Source organism: Cyprinus carpio, chromosome B24 (genome assembly GCF_018340385.1).
Source record: "Cyprinus carpio isolate SPL01 chromosome B24, ASM1834038v1, whole genome shotgun sequence".
NCBI classification, from domain to species: domain Eukaryota; kingdom Metazoa; phylum Chordata; class Actinopteri; order Cypriniformes; family Cyprinidae; genus Cyprinus; species Cyprinus carpio.
The window spans coordinates 2168148-2195381 of NC_056620.1; the positions used below are offsets into that span (position 1 = coordinate 2168148).

The 27234-nt window shown below is 38.3% G+C and overlaps 1 protein-coding gene across 5 annotated transcripts in view; it reads right to left on the bottom strand.

The window, feature by feature from the left end:
* The window catches only part of LOC109070279 (partitioning defective 3 homolog), a 455709-nt gene that overhangs the window by 249120 nt on the left and 179355 nt on the right, over positions 1-27234 (bottom strand). For 2 of the 5 annotated variants that reach the window (XM_042751637.1, XM_042751640.1), the window contains exons 4-5: positions 22866-23035; positions 17139-17276 (exon numbers count right to left, since the gene is read on the bottom strand). In XM_042751637.1, the coding sequence (XP_042607571.1) occupies positions 17139-17276; positions 22866-23035 (308 nt within the window). Of the gene's footprint in view, positions 1-16171; positions 16175-17138; positions 17277-22865; positions 23036-27234 lie in introns of all 5 variants that reach the window. The other 3 variants (XM_042751636.1, XM_042751638.1, XM_042751639.1) reach the window with 3 other exon arrangements.

A 27234-nucleotide genomic window follows, 5' to 3' on the forward strand; every position in this document is an offset into this window, starting at 1 on the left:
ACAGACACATGCAAACGGATATATACACGTACATAACGTCATATGACGATATATTTCATATGTTGTAATTCAAACATGTGCATATTATATTTCAATTGCGAGTGTTAAGAATGATTAAACCAAAAAAAGAACAAAGCACAAAAGAAAACACAAAAACAACAACAAACAAAACGACAAAAAGAAAAGAAAAACATAAAAAGCAAAGTCAAACTAAACAAAACACCCAAATATGAGCTACAGAAACAGACTTGGCAATCAGTATGTCTGAATGCTCAAACAAATCAGGCAGCAGTTGAAATCTGGCATCCTTCAATCCAATGAGATAAGTTTTATTTCCGCCACTGCATTTCAGCTCTTATTTTCCCTCACTTAAATCAACACAGACACCAGCGCCTTTAAACCTGTCTCCCCTTTGTTTTTTAAGACACCGCTAATGGTGTATAAAAGTTTGGCTCGGCCGAGGATTACTTTGAGCAAATTAAAGGCAAACAGGTTCTTAATGCTATTAAGTAAATTAAATCAGATACGTGAGCTAACTCACATTTGTCTAGATCAAGGAGAGCAGAAGTTCGCCAGAGTGACCCGCAGTGGGACACGGGACAAATGTCAATGTCCCTCTCTCTCTCGCTCTCCCGCTCAGTCACCGAATGCATCATCTGTCAGTTGTGATTTCATACACGCACAGGCATATCTATCAAAGCCACGGCACGCTTCGGTAGGGCTGCAGTATCGTTAAATTGCACTTTTATTAAATTAGGTCGGCTAATTATGAGGGTTTAAATCAATCATTTAGTCAATAATAAAACCTAAAGCAGGCAGTGCCTTTAACTGGCATGCCTTCATCAATAACCACAGGCAGGAATACTTTCTCATATCCCACACAGAGGTTTTAAGAGCGCATGAATTATTGAAAATCAAGTTATCACTGCCTGCTTTTGTCTGGGGCCACTTTTGAAGTGATTTGTTGGTTTAGTCAGAGTTGTTCCCTTTGTAAGGATGATATAGTGACAACAATATCACAAGACCATAAGCACATCCCCAATATTCAGCTGAGTGACTGATATTAGTTATAACAAATCTAAAGTAATGTTTCTTAAGAATAATTGATTTTAAACAAATAATGTTGAAATAATTGATGATGATGATTTATTTAAAACAATATATGAATATAATTAATTAAATATTTAATAATATTTTTATATTCAAAAAATAACTAATGTATTAATATTTTATATTATAACACAAATTAACCCTAATAATATTAATAATATTAAAATTTATTATTTATTATTATTTATTAATTATTTTTAAATAATTTATTATTTATAAATAATAATCTGTTATTTAAAAATAACTGAAATAATTGTTAAAATAATAAATAAATACAAACACTCCACAAACACACACACACAAAAAATAATAATAAATGAACGTATTAGCATCTGTGTCATTAATTATTATTTAAAATGATTTAATTTATATAACATAGCATTTGAAGTATTTATTTATTTAGCAGTATTTTACATCCATACAGTATGATATTTAAATAGTATTTCTAACATATCATGCTACTGTATTATTCTTGGTAGAGTTACGGTAGAAAATTGCATTATCACAGTACCATGTCAAAAAACCATGGTGATACCATGGTACAGTAAGACTAAAGACCCATGTGACTTAAAAGTTAGACTGAAGCACATTCTCCTGATATAGAAACATATAGTTAAAGCTCCAGTACCTCTGAAATGCCTTGAGCTGCACATCTCGCACACTCATGACTGCTTTTCCATGATTAATCATAATTTAGAGGTGATTAAGAGGGAGGATCGTCCCACTAACTCCGTATGGAGCTATTAATCTGGCTCTAAGCCATGAAGGTCACTGAGCATATGTGTGATTACAAAAAGCAACAAAAACCTGAGCTCATAAAGACATTAGCAGAGATTGTGGGATAAAATGGAAACAGAACAGCAGTTTCATGAGTACTCCAGAGAGTGATTTCACAAATACTGAAACACATCAGTTCTTTTTAAAGAGGTATAGAACACCTGGAGGGAGCTGGCTATTAGCATCCACTTCTGCTCAGCCACGATGTTTTAAACTTCAAGTTGTGTTGTGGTCATTTTGACCTGGAGAGGATTGTTCTTTTCCTGAAAATGCTAGTTAATGTTATCTGATTGGACTAAAACTTGACTTTGCTCACACAGCATATAACAACTTCCACAAAAAATATATATATATATATTTGTATTTTTTAGGTCTTTTAGGCAGATGGAACAACAGTATACAAACTTTATTTAGTGTCTAATGTGAGTTTTAATATTATTTTTGTGTGACCTTTCTAACCATACTCAAAGCCACAACGGATAATTTCCCTCAGATTGTGCAAAATAAGTTAAAGGAAATATGAACATTAAAAAAAACTCAGTGTGAACAAACTAGTGTATTCCATGACAAAGATGGTATCAGTCACTTAGTATGTACTGTTAATAATGTTACAATGATTTAATGTTTATGAATTAAATTATGTACTTCTCCAGTTTGTTGTGAGTGCAGTGCGCTTCCGGAGAGACCCCGCCCACACACTCTTCTGATTGGCTGTGATTTTTTTTATATTTTGAATGTTATCACATAGTGTCTGATTAGGACATGGTGTTCCCAGTCAAAGAATGACCAGCCTAAAAAAATGCTTATAAATTTCTTGTTATGCTATATTAACTTTTTTTAATCAACTTTCAATCAGCACTAATTCCAGACAAAAACTGAGGTGCATAAATCAGATAATTGATCAATTATTGATTAATGATCAATCGGTTACAAACGAAAGACAAAACCTGCTCTGATTGAAAGAAAACAAAGTTGCAAGAATATATATATACATTACTGTCCGGTGAATCATTTTTAACAAATTGAGCTTGATGAACCTAATTTTGGTAGATCATCACACTGGATTTGATTAGTCTGATTGTTTGCAGCCCTATGCAGTCACGTGTGTTATAATCTATTGTTTTTCAGAGCTGAAGGGTTTGTGTGTGGTCTACAGTCTTACAGTTCATTCTTCTTCTGGAGCTCTGGGAGTGGGATCAGAGGAGGCCGTTGGATGTGTGCGTTTTCCTGGACTCAATGAGACAAGTTAATTGATGGGAACGTACAGCTGGCAGCATCTGAATCCAATGAATGACAGCGAGGGGAACATGGATATTAATGTCTTTGTGTAAATGGCCAAAACATAGCTATTATAAAAACCCAATACAATACGTTTTCTTTTAAAGTCATAAGATTTCTTTCAGGCCATTTCTGTGTTCAGACTGCAAGAGAAAAGGTCAATGAACTCTAGCATTAACTGCGTTTCCTCACATATTTTGGCAAAACTCAGCAAGGATGACTATTATTCTTTTGGTATTGTTTCAGTCGGAGTGGGAAGTCATGTCGACGGTGTTCCCTCCTCTTACAAAAAAAACCACCATGATACTGCTAACCTTCTTATCCAAATGTTTGCACTCACTTGCAGCTCGGTTCATGACAGGATAAGGCCCTTCCTGTGTCGCTCACTCTGTACAGGAAGTTTGCTCCTTCGAGTGTCAACACTTCATAGGAAGAATCTTGTAAGCGCCAAGTTCATTGGCTACATTGTGAAGCCGGGCCAACAACTGTAATGGGACAGCTTTTATATTCCAAGACAATACAAATCCACACTTGCTATTCCCAATTGAAAAGCCCATATGCCAAAAGTAACACATCCAGCATTTGAGCAGATATTTGAATGAAGGCAAGAACAAACACAGGAAAGCGGGGAGCGGAGAAGCACGTCAGCGTGTTTGCACTAAGCTTTTTGTTTTATAGAATAAACACGGCTGATTCTCTTTCCGCCCTCGTTCTGCTGTGAGACGGATCTCTGATATATTGACAGCCTGGGCTACCTGCTGTATTTTTAGACCAATCACAAAAGCATCAGTCAGGTTCAAAGGTGCAACCATCCAAGACATCCTCCCACTCTAGAGTCTGTTCCGCTAGGAGAGAATGAGGAAAAGTCTTTGAAACGCAGCAGAATTCATATGAAGCAGCAAGCAATAACTCAAAGTACCACAGCAGGTCCAGAAAGAAGGCAGCCTTAAAATGAAACTCCATTAAGACTATTAAATATAAATAAATTATAACATTATTAGCTGTCTTTACATATATTTTGAAAGATGAAGCTCGCGATTATGGAAAGGGGCGTTACATTTCCGACGAGTGCTTGCGATGTTTGGCCAATCACAATGCACTGGGTCAGTTGGCCAATCAGAGCAGACTGCGCTTGTCAGAAGGAGGGACTTTGTAGAAAACCACGCGTTTGAGAGAGGCGGGGCATAGAGGACCTACAATAATGTACAGTATTTGAAAAATCATGTGTTTTTGAACATTAAAGCATGTCAACATATTCTGTTACACCAAATACACAAAATAATGATCTTTAAAAAAGCATCATATGAGCCCTTTAAAGGGGTGAAACGGCTCGTTCTAACACGCCCCCACATATCTACGTCAGTATGTGGGAAGATTTGTATAGCAGCGTTTGTGTGTTCAGTGATGGTTTGTGTGGGTAGTTTTTGTTGTAACTGCTATTTTTACCTCTCCACCACGTTGCCGCCACCGCGCTGTGTGTTTCACTGTGTAAGCGAAACTACTTTGTTTGGCCTTCCAAAAGAGGACGATATCCGCTTCGTCATGCCTGTAGCTGATCCGTGCTGGTCGCTGAGGAAATACATCAACTTTGCACTGTGAATCGCCTAATCGGCTTTCACCATGGACGAAGCGGAGTCCAGCCCAGGGTCGTCACATGTGGTTGCTGCAAGACCAAGGTACGCTCCTACATAGAATCTGCCTGCCGCACTGTTCTCAAGCCGCCCAACTCTGCTCACTCAAGCCGGCCGTGGCTCATTCAAGGCAGCGGTGTGTGACGCTGTTTCGTTGAGAAAGCGAAACTACTTTGTTTTTGCCTTCCAAAAGAAAACACGACTAGAAATCATGTTTAAATAACATTTATAATGGGTTTTATGTTTTTGTCTCATTGTTCATGTTAAGAGGCGTAACATTTCCGTCTCATGCTTGAGGCATTCGGCCAATCACAACATGCTGGATAGCTGGCCAATCACAGCACACCTCGCTTTTCAGAGCGATAAGCCTTGTAAAAATCGACACGTTTCAGAAGGCTGGGCATAGAGGAGAAAAAATTATGTACAGTATGTGGACAATAATGTGTTTTTTTAACCTTAAACCGCATAAACACATTTCATTACACCAAATACACAAAATAATGTTCTTTTTAGCAGCATCATATGACCCCTTTAAATTTGCACATCTTTAAATATATACACAAAGGCCATAGCATTACAATTATACTAGCACAATGTATACTCTCATACTTTAACTGCTTCTTTTCTTGAACACTTAATGATTATCTAATCAAAATAAAAGAGCAGCAGTCTAGGAGAACTCGCCGGTATCACACACACTCCGGACGCATTGCAATCCACTTGAGCAGCAGTCTAAAACAGTTTATTTAATCACCAAATGGACACACGTTTACTTCAAGAATGAACAATGAGGCATAGATAAGTTTTTAAAAAATTTCAGTGTTTAAAAAATGGAGAAAACAGAAAGAGCAATCTGTATTATAGCTCTATAAATGAATAATACAGACTTTATTAGAGCTACAGAAAGACAAACGTTTCGATGGAAATGCTCAATATACAATTCATTATGTACATTAACAACGATTCGGGCTAATATAATGTAATTTAATGGAAAACTATGTGAATGCCGCTCTGTGTTTTTTTCTGTCAGCTGCATTTAATTCCGGGGTCTGAAGTTTCTCGCTCTGTTCAGCGTGCAGCATCACATGTCTAAGCAAATATCATTTGCTGTCAGTGATTTCAACCACTAGAGGCCGCTCTCGCACTGTATAATGAAAACAGACCCTTCTCAGCTGCTCCAGCAACGGACACAACCCGGAAAACTATCAGCATGGGTTTTTGCCGATAACTGATTGTTCCAGCAACCAAATATCGGTGCCGATTAATCGGCAAAACCGATACATCGGTCAACCTCTTTTGATGTCATCAATATCCCAATATTAATGATTTAGTCATCAAATATATTTTCATGACAGACTTTTATTTTGAAATAACAACTGAATATTGTTATTCATGACTTTTAATCTGGCGCTTGAGGGACAGCTGGTTCGGCTTTCAATCATTTCACACCACTGAACATTGGCAAAGGCCTCATACTGGTGGGAACGAAGTCTTCAACGAAAATAACAGCATGTGATGCACGATTTACTTTTGAACAGCATCTACTGATGCATATTCATCCCTGCATTCATTACGCTTCACCTGTGGACAGCCAGGTTATGGAACTGAGGGACTCCCCGCTCTATGGAAACAAGTAAGCCCACCATGCAGTCCTCATCCCGCAGAGATCAATTTGTGAGTGATTTTATTTCCCACAGAAAGAAATAAGCAGACAGACCTTCCACTCAGCCTGCATCTGCATTTCACTCCTTCCTGTCAATTCGTAGATGGCCTCTGCAGACCTGCATTCAGAAACGGCTCATTCTGCTTTTCTTCGCCACTCATGCAAATCAAATGCTTTTCTCTTTTCTCTAAATGGGCAGAAGGACTCCTCCTGGCCTCCATTCACAGATGTAGAGCTGTTTACAGTTTCCATATTTCTATGGCAACTTAAAAGCATTACCCTCTAATGGAAGCAATAAAAGAACAAAAGCGGCCCGTTGGTACGATGGACATGGACACTGTGGAGTGGACTCATTTGAGACAAATGACTTGAAGCAAAGGAGACACTCGCATTATAAACTGGAACCGAGAGTAGAAAACTGCAAAATATAAATAAAAAAATCACACAAATAGGAATGAATTATTCAGGAAGGCTGGGAAATCAGATACTGACAGTCTCCAAAGTCTATCTTCCACCTCATCGCGTAGCTGTCATCCAAATAAATGGCGTTAGAGCATTTAGTCTAATAGATGTGGAAGAACACAGTCCTCTTAGCTTTCAAAAATGTTCGATTTTTTTAAGACCTCTTGCTATTTGCGTAAACGGTGACACGTCTTCCCTCAATTACCCCCATTTTCTGGGTATTTAATCGCGTCCAGGTGTGGAGCGCTTGGCTGGAGAGAGAGCAAGAAAGGGAGATGCCACTTAACGCCAAAATTGTCTTTTAAAGGAAGTTGTCTGTTACAAATGCAAAACCTTTGATGGATGTTAGCGCTTTTCAAGCATGGCTAACTCCCGCAGTCCATCAACAACCGAGCTTGGATCAAGTCCAGTCTATTTGAGGAGAATTGCCTTGTTTTACTTTCATTCACAGTTTGTTGCACCATAGTCATTTACATCGCCTCTGACAGATCTAATATGAGTAGCATAACCCCACATCTTGACTTGGCTTGCAGCTTTCGTACACCTCTTCGTACAGTTCCCCACCTAGGATGTGCCCTTAGTGTAACAGCAGTTTCCACCACAGTGAGGTTCCAAATTCCCCAAAGTCATTATTGTCTCCTGCTAAGTTTCTCCTGCCTGCTATGATTTGTGGGTAATGAGCTGGCAACCGGGCCTAGGCTCAATTATTCTCACTGAGGGAGTGATTTCTCACTCTATAGAGCAGAGCACAAAGTGCACTCACTAATTCTAATCAGGACATAACACACTCATAATCACCCGTGCGGAAATAAAAGAGTGGCTGAAAAAAAAGAAAGAACGTAAATAATGGTGAAATATGGACAGGGTTGCCATGTTGTGGAGGACAGACTCATGATTACAGGTAAAGGAAGATCTGCTTTGTGTTTTGTCAGCATGACAGGTGCAAAGAGTTTCACACCATGTCAAAGATAGATAAGCATCCTTTATTGATCCCTGAGGGAAAATTCCGCATGATTGCATAAAAACATGACCTGATTAGATTTAGATAATGTTGTTCAGTCAGAACTTTGAATGTAGATAGATAGATTGAGAAGCTAGAAAAGAGGATTGATATAAAAAGTGTGAACTTTCGCAAGCAACTCTTGAGTTGAGGTGTCTCAAAGATAACATTATACGGCATTCATGAAACCCAATTCTGATGGGCTGCTCACACTGAGGTTGTCAAAATGTGTCACTTTTGGGTTTGTACAAGTAGAAACTCTTTATCGACCACTGTACCAGAAGTCTGATCATGTGACTTTCACTGTCACTCTCATTGGTAGTTGCCATATTGATTGCATTGTGTTTGTAGTCTTTTCATGTGACTTTCACTGTTTGTCTAATTTTTGTTTGCTAAATATACTGCTTTATTGCAACAAATTGCTTACCTTTACAAAGGAAGTGTGGAAAAACTATGTTTATGCTGAGACAATGAAAGACGCAGAAGCAAATAATATCTTGGACTAGAAAGTGGAACAATGGATAGAGACAGAGGTGTACAAAAGCAACAACAGCAGTCATTTCTTCAGACTCCTCTCATCTCTTTCTCCGCTGCCATGCTTTGTGGTGAAATTAAAGTCTTGTAAGAAACCCCAAAATGTCTCTTTCTCATGTACAAATGAGATAAGAGACGTGCATCTAGACTCGCCACAGAGCTCAGTCCACTTCAAAAGGGAGAGAGATTCTGACTGAATGCGTCTGGACTGAGTGAGAAAAAAAAAAAGTGCTTCTCTGGATTGCAGTAAGCACAAAAGGTACAAAATGCATAGCTGATATCTGTAAAAGCTTGCATCTTAATATAGCTTTCCTTTGGCTGTTCTATTCAGAGCCAAGTGATTGTTCTGGGAGTTCAGACAGTCCAAAGAACTTTCCAGACTGTTTTGATTCGTTAGAAATGCGAATGTCAGTGAGAAAGTTCCCGAATCACTGTGTCTGGTGGTCTATTATGATGTAAGACATTAATTTATGCAACCAAGGAGCTAGACTTAGGACACAAAACAGTCTGGAATAAATCTGCATTACATATAGTAGAAGGACATATAGGGGACAATTCCAGGACTAACCTGATAGAGTTTGAACTAGCTACTTTCCAGTTCCCTGCCTTAAGCTTTAATGCAACACCACTCCAGATTGGTAATTTGGAAGCTGCCCCTTTTTAAGTGTCCGAACAATTATCTGAAATAAAACAGATCACCTACAATTATTTACCAAGTCCAAGTAAGTCAAGCAATGCCCTTGACCAGCTCTACTAAATCCCAGGCAGGAGCAGAAACAAAGGAACTGTGTTATGACATCATCACCAAACTTCTAACCTGATGCACATCCTAAAGTGACACAAATACATCCCAGCTGGGATAAGCAGAGGTGAAGAAAACAGTGTGTTCTCAGACATCACCACAGAGGTACATAAGAACAAAGGTCACCTTCTACACATATCTGTTCTGGGTCACTACAGAGAGGACAGCTGCAAAAAGGATGGTGTAGACTTGCGATGAGAAATTCGGAAAGTTCATGCATTTATGCCTGACTGAAAATCCAAATAAAACTGGTTTAAAGGGATAGTTCACCCAAAAATGAAAATTATGTCATTAATTACTCATCCTCATGTTGTTCCAAACCCATAAGACCTTCGTTCATCTTCAGAACACACATTAAGATATTTTTGATGAAATCCGAGAGCTTTCTGATCCTCCATAGACATCAATGCAACAGCTATGTTCAAGGCCAAGAAAGGTAGTAAGGGCATTGTTAATAGTCTATATGACATCTGCGATTCAACCTTAATTTTGAAGCTATTATGATTAATCCATAGACAAATTATTTTTGAAGATTAGATAATTTATTCAAAAAGTTTTTTTATATTAATTGTTTGTTTTAAATTCACGTTCACAAGAGTACCTTGACACATGTCTATGGAGGGTCAGAAAGCCCTCAGATATCATCTAAAATATCTTAATTTGTGTTTCAAAAATGAACAAAGATCTTACAGGTTTGGAACAACATGAGGGTGAGTAATTAATGACAGAATTTTAATTTTTGGGTGAACTATCCCTTTTAAAATAGTAGTTGGTTTTCAGAACATTATAGGCAGTTTCTAGTTTGTCCAGGCTCATTTACCTGGCTGACCAACTGGACGAGTGACGAGCTGGCAGAGCTGGTAAAAAAAAAAATCTTGGTCAAGGGCCCTGCTGACAAATAAATAAATAAAAAAATAAATACAAATAAAAACAGGTCACACCTGTTCAAGGTAGTTAAGCTATTTTATGGAACAATGAGATGGTTTGCTGGTGGTCTAATCTTGACCAAGTCTAGTCAGGTCACAGTAGCTGGTAGTCCAGCTAGTCAACCACCTAACAAAGATTTGACCAGCTTATGACCAACATGGACCAATCGAAAGAACCTACCATATTCAAAATCCCACCCACCACCTTAAACTGGTTCAAACAGGAATTTCCAGGAAGGTTCTGTCACTTGATTCCAGAGCTCAGTCCACTTCAGAAGAGAAAAATTCTGACTGAAAAAAGAAAATAAATTGTACTTCTCTGGATTGCAGCAAGCACAAAAGGTACAAAATGTGTAGCCAATTATCTTTAAAAGCTTGCATCTTAATTTAGTTTCCTTTGGCTATTCAGAGACAAAAACAGCCCACACCAGTTTAAGGTAGTTAATCTAGTTTATAGAACAAGGGAGCTGGTTTGCTGCTGGTCTAATCTTGACCAAAGCCTTGACCAGCTTAGGCCAGTCCAACCTAGTGTTCAAATTCTCAGCCACAACCTCAAACTGGTTTCTAGGAAGGTTCTGTCACTTGCTTCCAGTTGGAGTAGCATGAAAAGGTCATAGTTTGGGCCAGTGGTGGCAGGTTAATGGAGAAGAATGGTTTCAGTTCACTAAGTGCTCTCCACAGCACAAGCCTGGATGCGTTGTGAGGAAAGCTTTTCAGAAAGGTCGAATGGTGTCAGCTGTGGGCCTGGGGAAAGTGAGGAGCCCAAGACATTAGATTATGAGGTTAAAGGTCAGACTTAATGTCTACTTCACCAACCTGTCCCTCAGAGATTAGCTGAACTCCACTATGAGTCTCACCGACACCTAGACCGTCACGTACAACAGCTCGTAAACTCAAAGACAGGAGACAAAGGGGGTGAAATTGCACTCAAATGTGTGTTTAAGAGAGTCAGTGTGCCAGAGAAGAAATTAAAGCTAGATCAACAGGAGCTTCGGCTCAGCAATACTGAATAAAGCTTTCGCTAATGTGTTGGCGATGGGCCTCGTTTGGAAATCTCTGAAGCTCTTTGCAATGTAGCTTCATAAGAAAGTGCAAAAGAAATGTGTTTTATTTGTTTACATGGATAAATGGAAGCCAAATGAGTGTGAGGGACGAAGCCAGCAGGCAGGAACAAGGCAGATAGTTAATTACGGTAGGCTGAACTTAGCAGTGTCTCAGGTTGCATTGTCTGGGTTTCTTTGTAGGAGCTGCTCTCTGGTGGGTTGCCATTTGCACGGTGAATAATCACAGTGTGTGTGTGTGTGTGTGTGTGTGTGTGGTATGATGGGGGAGGCCTTTCAAAGGAGCCAAGGGAAAGAGGGTTTCTTCAATCTGCCCTTTTTTCTTTGTTTCTTTCCTCTTGGATGAGGGTTCAAACAGTGAGATCAGAGCAGCACCTACAGGCCAGGTTCGCTATGCTTGCAGGCGAGAATGTATTTGTGTTACTGTTGCACACACACGGCAAAAGGTAGCACATATGAGAAGGAGGGGAAAAGTAACAACAAATAATGTGAAACCTTCCGAGGGGGTGGAAGAATCCCATGTCTTGTCTACAGAAATGGGGAGAGGGAGAGGATTCATTTTTCGAAAAGAGTGGAAACAAAACCTGTGGAGGATGAGCAGAAAACAAGACAGAGTGTGAGAACGCAGAATCCTCCAACCACAAAACCAATCCACTATTGCTCTGTCAGGAAGATGAAATGCAGAGGCGCTCTGTACTGTTTCACCAGGATGTGAGGGAAATCTATACCTCAGACTCTCTCCGGTATCCTTCTGTATTGAGGGATAAGAGAGTTTTGATGAAGGGGGGTTTGCTGTTTGGGCAGTAAATACAGCAATTAATTAGCTTCTGTAGAAGTGGAGTAACCCTAACGATTACTCCCAGTATGTGACACGGATATGAATGATACTTTCTCTGTTTAACTTACCTAGACAATGTGAAAGCCTGCCACAGTTTCATAATGTTTCACTTCGCATAATAACATAAAAGATCACTAAAGCACTGCTTTTGCACCATTGTTTTTGTCAACACAGTTATCAATCAAACAAAAAATGAAAACTCAATGGCGTAGGGTTCTTAAATTGCAGTAAATAGACAGTTGTGCTGCATGTTTCAGAGTGAAGCGAGGCATCATGTTCTTTTACACGTGAGCAGATCCATTATTTTGAGTTTAATGTGCATTTGGGAATGCAACATGTGCCAGGTACACAGTTACTTTCACATTTTCACACAATGTTTGTGGACAGAGGTTTACAGAATTTAAAAAAAGAATAATAATAATAATATAGAATAAAATAAAATAAAAGCTTGATGATTTAGCACTTACAATTAAGACATAAGTATTGTAGTTTTACCACTGTGAAAAAATATATTAAAAATACTCAAAAAACTATTATTATTATTTTATTTTATTATTATTATTTATTGGTTACACTTTATTTTAAGGTGTCTTTGTTACAGTATAATTATACATTTAAGCACTGAGTAATATTAATTCATTACATGTACTTATTGTAAGGTTAGGGCTAGGATTCGGGTTTGGCTTAGGGTTACTTGTATGTAATTATGCATAATTTATTGTAATTATAATAGTAAGTACATGCATCATGTGTAACAACATGTGTACATGTGTAAGGACACCTTAAAATAAATTGTTATCTGTTAAATTTTTTTCCTTTAAACATTTGGGTGTTATTATGTGTGTACGTTTTTTTTTTTTTTGTGTGAATGCATTTTCTGGAGATTATTGCATTAAATTTTAGCATCTTGTGTAGCAACATCTGAAAGACATCATAAATAGAGTTAATTCACATGCATTATTTATCATACATGTTTTGAAAACATCTGTTAATGTCAGTCTAACAGGGAGTGCTTCAGTGATGTATTGCAGATATTCAAACATGCCCATCGAATTACTGGGTTTATGTCTAATACTGCATATCTAAATTCTATACCATTAAATATCAAATTTCTTCAGGTGCACTCTGCTGGTTTTGTTCATTACACCCATTCAATGTTTTTCACGCTCAAAACTGAACTTCAGCAGCAACTTGACATTAGTAACCTCCATTACCTGAGAAATGTCTCGAACTAGACTGATCTTACATAATGATGGACAATGAAAACCACAAAAGCTCATATAAGAAGTTCTGAAGACATTTTTACAACACACAAAAAACTAAATTACAGCTTAATAACACCTTGTCCACTTTCATTACATAGAAATGACTAGTAGAAAATTGCACTTAATAATAAAGCATTGATTTGCCGGCCTCTTGCAGTTCTTCTGAGAAAGAGTAATTCTTGGACAATTTCTAATTTATTACACAAAAATGGCATTCTACCTCTATAATCCATCTCAAAAGCCCAGCTAAATTGCGATACTGAATTCAGATACTGAAGCTGGACTTCCACTCTCTTGAATAAAAATGCAAAAAGTCATTTGATGATGAAATTCTCAAATCCAGTCTCTCTTGTTCCAGAATAAGGAGACCTCATGACCTTGCTGCACTTTGCATTACCCACAAATCCACAGCTGAAGCCTCATGCTGCCCTCTTCCTGCCCAGATGGGTCATCTCTAATTCATCACTAGGGAGAAGAAAAATGAAAAAGGAAAATGCCATTCTAACAATCCCCCATGGAAAGACGCAGCAGCACCTCGCTGTTAGAGCACCAGGTGGGAATGTGAGAGACTGACACGTCAGGATGCAATTAAAAACATTGGGAACGAACCTGGAACACAATCTGAGGGTTCTCGTGTTATATGCATCATTATAATCACACTGACTTTGTGAAAGACAGCAAAGCTTTTACTGAGTGTTGGAACGGAACGTCCTTTTCAGGTGACCGTGCGAAGTGCTCTCGTAGGTTTGCTTCACTGCTGTGGTGTTATGCGGAGCGCACTTTGGAGAGCACCAGCACAGTTGGGCTGCTTGAATCAACATTCAGCCTTAAAATGCATTTCTTCTGCATCTCAAGCTGTTGTACATTCAACTAAATGGAAGGCTAAAAAACACTCAGACATTCCTTACCTTCTACAAAACTTGTGTTCCTTTCAGAGAAAGGTGCTGTGTCTATAAGGATAGAGTGTTGTATATCTGACGTAATCATCAGATCTTGCACAATTAAAAAAATTAAAAAAAATAAAAAACACAGGCAGAAACTCCATGTGGCATATTCTGCACGAAAACTAACACAAGAGAGACACAAACAATATGATCAACTGCTTCCACATTTAGCCTCAGTGACCAACGCAATTTCCAATGTAGTGCAGTATATGGAAATTTTACAAAAATGAAGAGCAAAATCAAATAATTAAAACATTAATTTAAAAAAAAAAAAAACATAAAAATCAATTAAATCTTGAGGATGTAATAATGGTAATCAAGGAATATTTAAATTATTATATAATATATAATAAAAATATTATATAATTTTATTATAATACACTAAAATATTTACTGTAAATAATAATGTATATAATATACTAGGTCTGTCCAAAAATTAAAGGATTTAACCGCAACTACAATCTGGGAATGTTTGTGGAGTCTAGTAACCAATGCAAGATAATGCAAAAGTCAAATTACAATGAAAAGTCGACAATTATACTTAATAAACCAAGAGAAGCAAAAAATTATTTAAAATCTACATAGGTGTACATAGGTGTAAACTAACAATGCAAAACAATAACAGCCATATTAAAATATATAATATACACAAATACTGAATAATATAGAAACATACTTAATATACTGTCACATATTATGTATTTCAGAGAAATAAACTGTTTTTTAATGACTGACACTGAGTGACCCCGTTAACATTATGTTGCATCATTCATCTTTAATTTTGAGGCCTAGTTCTTCCCTGTTCACAGTTTCCGAAGCGCAGAGGGTATATTATTTAAAAGTTATTTAAAATGGTAGTGTCTGTTCATCGGGTTTACTGATGATTTTTATAGAAAAGAGGAGTAAGCAACAAAAAGTGATTTGAAATGAAAGAAAAGTCTCCTTGCGAGTTGTTTAAAATGCATACTTTTGCATGCCTGACATGGTAAATAAAGAGAAAATAGCCAAGCTTAATTAAGTAGCTTACTCAAGGTCTATAAAAAAAAGCCACAACATTATGCAAATAGAATGGATGCTATATCGAACTGAGCAGGCTGTGAAGAGGAAGGCAACTAAACAATTAGAACCAATAAAAGTAAAGTGGAAATGAAAGATTAAATGGATATTTAAGATGGAAATAAAGACATAATTGCTGAGAACTTTGTGATGAGCCAGTAGAGGCAACTATCACACTGTGAGACAGACTGAGTGAATATAAAACACGAAGATGTGCTTGACTTGCGATATCCTTGTGTATCGTGGGCTTTGTGATGAGCCAGTAGAGGCTACTATAAAAAGTTTGCACACTGCAGTACTGTGTAATGACAGACAAAATGACAACAACAAAACCATAAACATACTGTTACCAAACATTACAAGATTATGCATTACTTATAAACATATTCATGTGACATATTTTTACAGTAATAAACTAAAGAGGTTTTCACAAGCTGCATTTGCAGTCATTGACTCAAAACAGTCTGATTCATACTAATTTTCATTAGTATAATTTTAAAAATAAAATTCCTTTCTCGCCTTCTTGTCATTCCAAATCAGCAATGACAACATTTTAGGTGAAAAATCATTAAATCACATCATTAAAATGCTTTAAAAAAATAATAATAAATAAATAATAATAATAATAATAATAATAATAATAATAATAATAATAATAATAATAATAATAATAGGCTAATACTACCAAATTGTTACTAAGAAAGGGAGGTGAAATATTAGCTACACTAGTTTCAACCTACTCCGTGTGTGTGTGTTAATGTGCTTGAATAGCAACAGAACCTCTGCATCTGTCTTGAAATCTGTCTGTCACTTCAAATAACCACTTCCTGCTAAGAGAGAAAATGAGGGGAAAGGGGCTGGAAACAGGCAAGGAGAAATGAGAAAAGAGAGCAGAGGTGCTACGACGGCATAGCTTGAGAAAGAGAAAGAGAGAGCGAAAAAGCAAGTAAGAGTGATGCAGGGTGGGCAACAGACTGGGGGGTCAGGCTAAGCTGTAATAGACTGAAGCTCAAATGAATGAGTCTGTCAGGTTGAGCCCAGGCCTTGACTGACTGCTCCTTTCAACCCACCAGCAGCCCAACATCCAACCCGGAGGCTCCTCCATGCAAGACGACTTCCCTAATGATGATGCACGACTCTCAGTGCCACGGGCCCTTGAAGTGGTGGGGGGGGGGGTTCTTTGTGAGCCAACTCAAGCTTTTGGGGAATGAGAAGCCGCGACCACCTGAATTGCAAACAAGAAGCCGAAACCTCTGTCACAGTCGTTTCAATGGGCCAAAGAAAGAAAAGTGGGGGGGAAGAGTGAAATGGATGCTGGCGGTTCGAGAAAATCGATTGCGAAAATTAATAAGTGAATTCCCCGCAGCACACCGGGCGCCTCAAACATCTCAATCTCACCTCTTTCTTTTATTTCTCTCCTCTGAGCGCGTGGGAGAGGAATTCGAAACTCCTCCCACACTGCTTGAGACGTTCCACCAATACATTGACAAAAGAGCTGAATTTCAAAGACACTCAGCATCCACGTCTATGGAGACCGTGGCCCTCGTTTTGTAAGGTTAGTGAAATCCTCATCCAACAACGTGGGTGTCGTTTTCTAGTATTTTTCTCTCTCTGCAATCCTTTTTTACTGTGTGCTATATTCAATAATCTCCCCTTGACTCCTGAATCCAATTTTAACTCAAACAAAAATCCCCAATAAAAAAACTACACAAGTTTATAGATCAGCGCAGTTTACTGGAGTTAAGAGGCACTTAGGAGCTGGGTATATGCGGATGAGTTCTTGAAAAGTACCTGCTCTTGACGCTCAAGCCATCGGTCCACCATGGGATGGTTGGCACTGAGGGAGGAGCGAGCATTTTCTCTCTGAAACTGGGTGGCCCAGGAAACAACATCATGAGGCAGGCTGCGATACGCTTCCAGACCCTTACCCTGGAAAACACGAGGGTGATGAAAGAGGATGTTTGCACCTGGTTTCTTCACGCAAAATATAAAATTCTGTCATCATTTACTCACCCTCTTTAGGAAAAAAAAACTTTATAACTCTTCAACATAGGCTCACTGGAAAAACATGCCTCTACCTAGATTTTGGCAAAACAATTCACTATATTTTCCAATTGAAATGAACACCAACAACTTTAATTCCTATGCAAAAGATGAGAAATCGATCAATATACTTATTTTCACATGGTTCCTTGCACAATACTATGTTATGACCTAAAACACTTTTACCGTAGTGCATGATTTGTAAACAAATACATTTTCATGTTTCCATCACATAACGAACTCCATAAATATGACTTCTGTGAAATAGTAAAACTGCTCGGTAGTCGACCCGGTACAGCATTACATTTGCATTGTGCTCACATACGGATCCTGTGAAACATGAATCACTAGAAGCAAAATAAAATGGTATGGTAGCTACAGCAAATGTGCTTTTATCTTACAATTGCTTTTGTTAACACTATTAGTTAGGTTTATGGTAGGGTTTAGTCTATTATTTTCAAAAGTGATAGAGCATTAACCTTTTAGCTCCGCTTATAGGACATTTCATTTCCAAAATGCTGCGATATGTACTATACAAAAACCATTACTACTTTCACATTCATTAGTTTCTGGAAAAACTGAATAAACTTTTAGCACCACTCACTAGACATTTCACTTTAAAAGTGCTGTAAAACATGCAAGAAGCAACTTAATGTAATTTTGCAGAAATGTCACCAGAACCATTTTCTTCTTCCAGTGAGCTTTGGTTGACTTACTTTCTCCTGTGGGACACACATTGTAGTCCAAACAACACTGGCCCAATAGAATATCATCACATAAAAAATAAACTTTTTTTTCCTTTTTTTAAGCAAGAAACCACTTTAGCAATTAAAAAAACCTTAGTTATTACACAAATTTGGTTTTACTAACATTGATACCAGTTTACCTAAATATGTAGTGTCTAATACAGTAATACCTTACTGAAACTGTTCTCCAGATTAGAGTCACTGCGCTTAGGGAAGAACATCTTGGATCAGAGCCCCGCAATGATATCATTCAGGCCACCTAAATTTAGAGGGCACGCTAATTTCATTTCTCACTAATAAGGAGCTCCATTACAAGCTACTAATTCACACCGTGTTTCTAATGTTACGCTGCATGTTTTCACAGAGGTGAAATCAAACGCCCTCTAGCAATGAAGCTCAAGTCAAATCTCAATTTGAAGAGTTTTTAGAGCAAACCTAAAACAGGTTATCCTGTCACACAGAGGGCTTTAGCTTAGAAAGCCTACTGAGCACCATTGCTCTTGGCTAAAGACCTATTCTAAGGAATGAGAAAGAACAAAAAGAGTTTCCTGTTATAGCATGAGCCAGTTCACAATTGGACACCAGACAAAAGCAATTCCATACAGTGAAGTGATTTTGATGTTCCTGCATGGTAAGTGATCTATATAGGTAATTCTGACATTAAACAGCAGGACAACGATGAGGAGGAAGAGACACAGCAAGGCGCATGAAGAACAGCAGGTCAAAGGCCCAAGGGATCGTGAAGAATTTATAAGGTCAGCCTTATGAATCAAGACTTCCCTTGGAGCATGCTGTAGTGATTGAGGCATTTGCCTACCTTGGCAAAGAACCCAAATGCAGCAGGAGGCCTATAGGTTTCTACAAGTTCAGGGAGAGATACTGAGAGACAGATGTTACGCTCCATATGAGAAAATGTCCATGAAGACCAAACATTACTTTATAAAAACATGGCACAGGCTACATTCTGGCCAATACAGAGGATTCAATCTTATATTTTATTCTAGGGGTCAATAACATGAATAGCAATTTTGTTAAAAACGTTTACAAAAGTATTTAAAAAAATATATGATAATAATAATTGGTTTTACCAACATACAGGGGGAAAACATACTGTAAACAGGAAATGGCATCATAGAGGGGACTTCTGCAGACCCTAATGACTATGTGGTTAAGAAGTCCATATGTTTCTTAAAATATCAGATGATTTGCCTTTTTATTATACATCAAGGTTAGTTCAGGTTGTTAAACGTCATTTAGTCAAAGCTCCAAAAATAATACATGATATTTGCAAAAATAAGCAACCTAACCCTTAAATTGTTTATTTATTTCTACTTTTACTTTGATGGTTACACCACGTGTCATTTAAACTGAAATTTTTTTAAACCAATATGAATACAGAGAACATTTCTGAGAACTTGGCACATGCAATTTTTTTAATTTAAAAGATATGTTTTTTTGTTTGTTTGTTTTTTGCTTTAATTTATTTTGAACAGTCATTGCTGTCATAGACCAGCAAGTTTTGAAAATTTTATATATATATATATATATATATATATATATAGAATATATATAGATATATATATATAAATATATATATATTATATATATATATATATATATATTTAAATCAGGAGATGCAAAAGTTTAAATATATACAGGAAAAGCCATAGAGTTTTGGAGAATGACAGTGCTCTGAATATATAAGCCTGAAGGCAAAATGCAGAAATAATACATTTCTCCTCAGCGCCTGCTATTCTTACTTGAAGGTGAACTAACACCTTTATGTTCATTTCACCAATTCACTGGTACTAAAATTGAGTGCATTCATATGCACTGTCGCTTATCGTCATCTGACAGTATCAACCAAAAACAGACCTTCCAAGCACCTCAAGCTTTTCTCATGACATCCCAAAAACAACAAATCAAGAAATAAATGATCCGGTGCAGAACAAAAGGTAAAAATAACAGCTTAATTCTTCTGTTCTGCTAAAATGAGAGTGCGGTGTTTGGATTATGGAAGAAACCGACAAGCAAAGTGTTTTAAACAGGATTACTAGTGAACGCCATGAGATGTGCTAATCTCATCGCGGGTTGTGGTGTCACATTCTGAGTACTCCATCTTTTCTCGCTCCCTCCCATTTCCACCTCTTTTAATTTGGAATATTGCTGTTTCAAAGAACTGAAGGCTTGTCATTGCTGCAAAAGAGCACCCATTTTGCAAAGATAATTGGCCTCTTTTTCATTGGCTGCCCCAGGGAAGCTAGAGAGGAAAACACAGAATGTGCCTCTTTTTGATTCATTTAAAGCCAAAGGCACTGACCATTGCAATGAGGCCTGAATCAAGAGGGAAGCAACAAACAAAGGACCCAGATCCCATTCTTCTAACAGCGAAGACATATGGTTCCATAACCAAGAGAGTTCCAGGTCAACAACAAACAGTGGCAAAAAGGCATTGAGAAAATCACAAGATGAATGAGACGGAGCAAAGGGAAGTCACTTCTTACAAGTTGCCCTAAAAATGCTCCAATCGGTGCTTCGGTTTGTGAAAACATAATGGAAAAATAATGTCTTCATAAGAATTTCCAAAAGTGGTAGTAGGCTCAGTGGTAGAGCATTGGGTTAGCAGCGCAAAAGGTTGTGGGTTCGATTTCCAGGGAACACATTTTAGGTAAAAAATATTAACCTGAATGCACTGTAAGTCGCTTTGGATAAAAGCGTCTGCTAAATGCATAAATGTACATTTGTGGTATTAGTACCAAAAAACATCTCATTATATTTTTGAAGCTCCTTTCTCAGGAGGACTGTTTAAGAACAGGTCGATTTTGGCCTGTCTAATTAATATTCATGAGCCTCTCTTCTGATTGGCCTGTTGTTTTCTGTGTGTCACACGGCCAGGCCAACCACAGGTAACTAGGGTCAGCCGACGTCACAGTGCTAGCTGGAAGCAGCAAAACAAAGGTGAAACTTGAGGCGGCCCATTCAAACCAGCGCAGATTTGGCTACGTAAAAATGGGTTCTGGGTGCCAGAATCGACGTAATACAGCCTCAAATTAGAAATTTGATCGCATATCTGCTGCCACTGCCAGACAAGAAACCAATGACAGCTGTGGTTAAACGTGAAAAAAAATTAGTGGACTGGACAGAAACGATTGTCAAAAATGCTCATGTTTGCAGCGCACAATTATTAGAAAAGGTTCAATAAAGTACTGTCTTTTGTTGTTATGGACGAGTCTACAGATTTCTTGCCATATGTTTTTTGCATCTCACGACTATGTCGTGTATGAAAAAATGTCTGTGTGCATGTGTGTAAAACAACAAACTGACGATTTATGTATAATAATTTTTAATTGTATATACATTGTTGTGATTAATGTGGCTGGAACAATAATGTAGCTGTAAAAATAGTTGCCTGCTAAAACTGAAATGTATATACATCTTCATTATGACTAACGTTAGATAGACACAGTGAGTTTGTCTCTACTATACATGTTAGATGTGATCCACCTCATAGTAACAATCCTGTCAGTTCGTCCATCCTGTATGTATAACATTACAGGTCGGCCGATCTGGTTTCGTATTTAAAGTTAACCTTTTTGACATGTTTCAGTGTTGTTGTTCCTCAGTGCTCAGCAATGGCATCGACGCGATGTTGTCTGGGGGTTTGACAAAAGTAGAGTGGATGGTGGGTGGTGCTCTGGGTGGTGACTGAAGGCAGTGACTGTGTGGTTCTGACGACAACTTTTTACGGAAGTCACAACAGTTCGTGAAAATTCACAGCTACTTTACGCAGGCTGTGTGCATTTTACTGTGGACTGACTGTTTTGAAACTTATATGGTAGTTAAATAGCCCCTAGACCTCAGTTATCAGGCAAAAAAGCCAGGGAATTTCAGTTTTGACAATATGGGACCTTTAAAGTAGTTATGGATACTGCAATGAAAAAGCTTGGATGGATGGATGGATTTCTGAATGGGTAGAAAAACGATGTTTGTATAGATAAGTAGAACAATGGGTGAAAAGATGAATGGATGGATGGATGGATGGATGGATGGATGGATGGATGGATAAGTAGAACAATGGATGGATGGATGGATGGAAGGATGGATGGCTGTATAATTAGAACAATGGGTGGAAAGATGGATGAATGGATGGATGGATGAGTAGAACAATGGATGGATGGATGGGTAGGAAAAATTAAGTATGGAGGGATAAGTAGAACAATGGACAGAAAGATAGACGGATGGATGGATGGATGGATGGATGGATGGATGATGGATGATGGATGGATGATGGATGGATGGATGGATGGATGATGGATGGATAATGGATGCATGGATGATGGATGGATGGATGGTTGGATGGCTGTATAAGTAGAACAATGGATGGATGGATGGATGGATGATAAGTAGAACAATGGATGGATGGATGGATAGATGGGTAGTTGAATGGATGGATGGATGGATGGATGGATGGATGGATGGATGGATGGATGGCTGTATAAGTAGAACAATGGATGGCTGGATGGATGGCTGGATGGATGAATGGATAAGAAGAACAATGGATGGATGGATGGATGGATGGATAAGTAGAACAACTGAAGAATAGATGGATGGATGGATGGATGGATATTACTCCACATTTATTGAGGTAATTCTCTTAAGAAATTAGAAATGAAATGTGTGTGTGTTAAAATAAAAATGGCTGAATGATACTGTGATAGTAAGAACTGACCTTTTGCTCTAGGCTGTTGGTTTCGCTGGTGTTGTTGGCTTGTCGTTGAAAGCCTGCTGTGGTGGACCATCGTGTGGGGTTTTTACGAGATGGTTCCTCTGGCTGCACCGGGGCTTCGGGCAGGCCAGCCAGAGCCGGATCACTGCTGCGGCGCACATGCAAGGGCATGTCTGAAACAGAGAGAGGAGAGAGGTCTTGTTAACAGCACATTTTTTCTCACTTTCTTCACTACGGTACAGTAAGACATCCTTCCCACATGGCCACAGATAACAAACACAGCACTTCAGCTGAGTTTCCTTGATTTCCTACAGAAAGGCCCTTTTCAGCCCCACAAAAGTGTGACAGGGACACAGTAGTACATTTCTGTCTTACACAAAGCCAGTTCCTTTGAGCCTTGCAAAGAAAGGCGGTGGCAATAGGACCATTTAGCTGGGCTTGTTCTGTGACACGCGCACACCGCACACGCTTTTGAAAGAGATGGGAGAGGAGAGCCAGAGGTGTCCCTGTGCTGCTACGCTGTAATGGGTTTGAACTGCAGGGCAGGTGGTGGTGGTGGTGGGGGGGGGGGGTGGGGGGGGGGGGGGTTAGTCAGATACCAGTTCACACTTCCTGTCTCACACAGCTCAGATAGCGAGTCTGGATTAAAGGGTTCTGTGCTTGTGGTCGTTTATTTCTACACCTTTTTATACATTTTGGTAACACTTCCTATTAGGTCCATATGTTTAAAGAATTCAATTAAAAATGTCTGATAAGAAAAGATTGAATATTCTTCTGAGTAACTGTAGCCACAAAATGGTGCTTGCCAATAAAAGAGAATCGTATTTTAATTGTGATCACAATTTCTGCTTTTCTCGATTTATTAAGCATAATCAACTGCTATATTTGTTATGAAGTCATCTGCACTGTTCTGGAACTAAATCTCAGTGTAAACCACTTACATTTGCCACAGATTCAGGATCTGCCTTTGCTAGCTCAAAATATGTGTTTAGGCCTCCATTTCTAATTCCGATATGTTACTGGAGAAGCAAGAAGGCAGTATGACTGGGCAAGCTGTGCCCACAGTTAATAATGAGTAACATATATTTAAGATACATTATTGCCAGTTAATTTGCCTGTTGTTGCTCCACCTACAAAAGTAGTTGAAAAGAACACAGCAGAACCCCTGCAATACACAATAATGGTGCTTCTGAATAAATCAGCAATTTCATTCAACAAAATGGTTGAATGATTGATCATTTGAGGGCTTCTCAATCCTGAAAGGCCAACTTAATTTGAAAGATCCTTGGAAGATCCTTGGTGTTTGTTTCGCATCCTTCATTCAGCATGTTTTAAAGCATTCATCAAGTTTATCCTTCGCATCCTCCAATCATCCACAAACCTTTGCACACATTTAAAATCTAGTGTTCAGCCTAGAAACTACATAAGGACTGGTCTATATAGGACTTCCATTTGAGAATCACCCATTTGTTTTGTTCTTGAATGAATCAGCACTTATAAGCAAGTAATCCAAAGCAAAAGATTTTAATGACTCGATTGTTTGTTTTTCATTCCTAAATAAATCTTTTTTTTTAACCAAGCAAGACACGTTTTTCCATTACACTGTGCTACTTTTCATTGTTTTTCTATGTAAACACAAACAAATCAGTTGAACAAATGATTAAAATGACTCGCTCACAATGACGCTCGTTTGTCGCCACCTACTGGCATAACAATGTAACCTGCAGAAATCAGTGAAGATTCTATATAGAACACGCAGACAGACAAGAGTGATACACTTTGTTGGACCCTCAGCACCCTTGGAATGCTACTCGATCAGACTTGAGGAATATTTAAAACATTTTATACTGAATTAAAGAACAGTTCACTCATAAATGAAAACTCTGTCACCTTCAGGTCATTTCAAACCTTCTTGATTTTTTTTTATTCTGTGGAATACAAAAAGTTAATTTTTGAAGAATATCCTGCCACACTTATCATTATAATGAGAGTACAGTAAGTAAATCTATCCCTTACAGTAGGTCAACTATCCAATTAATTAAGAATACCTTATGCATGTTTCATATAAAGTGCTTCATTTTATGAACCTCATACAAAATATTAAACCAGTTCAGAGTAAATTAGCCACAGTCAGTGGCATATTAGACCTGAGGGAAAAAATAAACACCCACAGGAAGTCTATTGCCTGACAGAGCAAATTTGTTTCCCTTGTTAGGCTCTGTACCATGCTTTAACTATAGCCAGCACTAAAGTAAAGTGTTCACAAGTCATCTGCAGTAGTGTCTGAGTGTCGACAGGCAGATTTACTGTTAGTGTCTTGCCACCTGGAAGAAGCTCTGAGTGGTTAAAATTTCACAGCTCTCTGGTCTCCGGGTTTATGAGTTGCTATGGGTGTATGTAGTACATACATAATTATGCAAATGTCCCAGCAACCACCTGTCATCCCTCGACAACGTCCTGCCACAGCATATGCCCATGTTGCAACCACCATCTGATACCGTGCGCATGCATATGCAGCTCACAGGAAGTCCCAATTTTACAGACGTAGATGTTTCGGTCAGGCCACAGCTCACCACACGCAGTCTCAATGAAAACAGAACTGTGAAATCTGAATAGCCTGAGGCCGTACAAAAACACTCCACAGACCAAGGGAGGCCCTACTATTCAATTACAAACTGAACTCAATAATGATTTTTAATACACTTCCTTTTGGCAGTGGTCAGTTCACAATCGGTTCATGGCTCTAATGACAAGGCCCCTCAGTCAAAGCATAACTGCATAACTCTAACCTTTGTCTGGGACTACATTCAATAATTAGCTTAAGGCCAAGATGGTGGAAAACACACAGAGATGGGTCTCAAGAAGAAAAAAAAAAAGATCAAATGACATCCAAATACATCGTTTCAGTCTCCGTAAAATTACATTACATATTACTAACGTCAAACAAGCAATAACAAGAAGTGACATGCGGATTGCAGATAATGGGAGTGGGAACTAATGGGGCTTTCAGAGAAGCTAGAAACAAAATCAGAAACAATGTTTTATTGAATGAGACATGGTTGTTGAAGTCAGCCGGATGGCATCTGATCAGCAACTTTAGGAATCTGTGCAGAAGTACAAGAGAAGACAAAAGATGTCTGTTGAAAGTCAGGAAATGGTAGGAAACGCTCCAGTCTTCAACAAATATTTTAAATTGTGTTGATGATCAGGCCTGAATGAATCCATGTGGAAATTTTTTGCCCCAATATTTGGGTTACTTTTTTTTTTTTTTTTAGTATCGCAACGTTTCTAACTTGAACACATATGCAATTTTAAGCAGCAGATTTCTTTGAATATATTCAGGGAGCAGGTGGTTGCTCATCTGATGCATGTGTTCATATTCTTGTTTGATGTCGTTAAGAACCTAATCACAAAATCTTTGAAGAGAATCGAACCACATGCTCGTCTGTAACATGTCGCATTATTATACTAATTTGGATAAATACTTTTCCTTTTCCCTCATGATTTCCTGCAAAATTAAGTCTTCAACTACTCACATGCAAAGACAAAAATATCTGTGTCTTATGCCAAAACTTTGTAATTCAATTCCTCTATCAATAGACAAACCATCTGAAGCATCCAGCAACTCTCTCATGCACAAACAAATGATATTCGGGTGGAAATCACATGAGTTTAAAATAGCTCTGCATATTTTAATATGAGAATATTTCTGCATATTTTTAAACAATGAGGGCATGGATAGCAGAAAGCATGTGATGCTGCTCCCACAATATTGCTTTTGTTCAACAGCCCATCTAGTGAGTACACACGGAGGACACACAACCCCGTTTTATCCCTTTCTCGCGCCACTCCATCCAATATGGGCTCCTAATGTGTGATCGGATTAGCTTTCCGCCACCAGAAATTGGCTTCCTCTGCGTTTAATAACCAAGGTGACCACTTAAAAGCCTGTACCCATCGATCTCAGGTGTGTTAGGGGTATGGCCAGGGCCTCTAATGAGACCAAGGACCAATTTCAGCTCTCCATGGAGGATTAAGAATAGAGGGGAAAACACAGGCCTGCAAACAAGCTAGACACCAAAGATGGGGTTAAACTCACAAGGGACGCCCTCTCAAACATCTTATTTACATGTCTAATCCATCGCCTCTCGTTGAGGCCGGCGCAGTGGAGATTTGTGGATTAGTCTGTAATTAAGAGAGAATATTCACTGGTTCCTCTACATAAAGCCATGATCCATAATTTTCAAAATCAATGAGATGGCACTCTGTTGAAATGTAGATAAGACTCTGAGATACATTATCTTTTGGATCCTAAGACACCCACAATATCATCTCCAACTTTAACTTGTTCCTCTATAAACCTGGTGTTTTC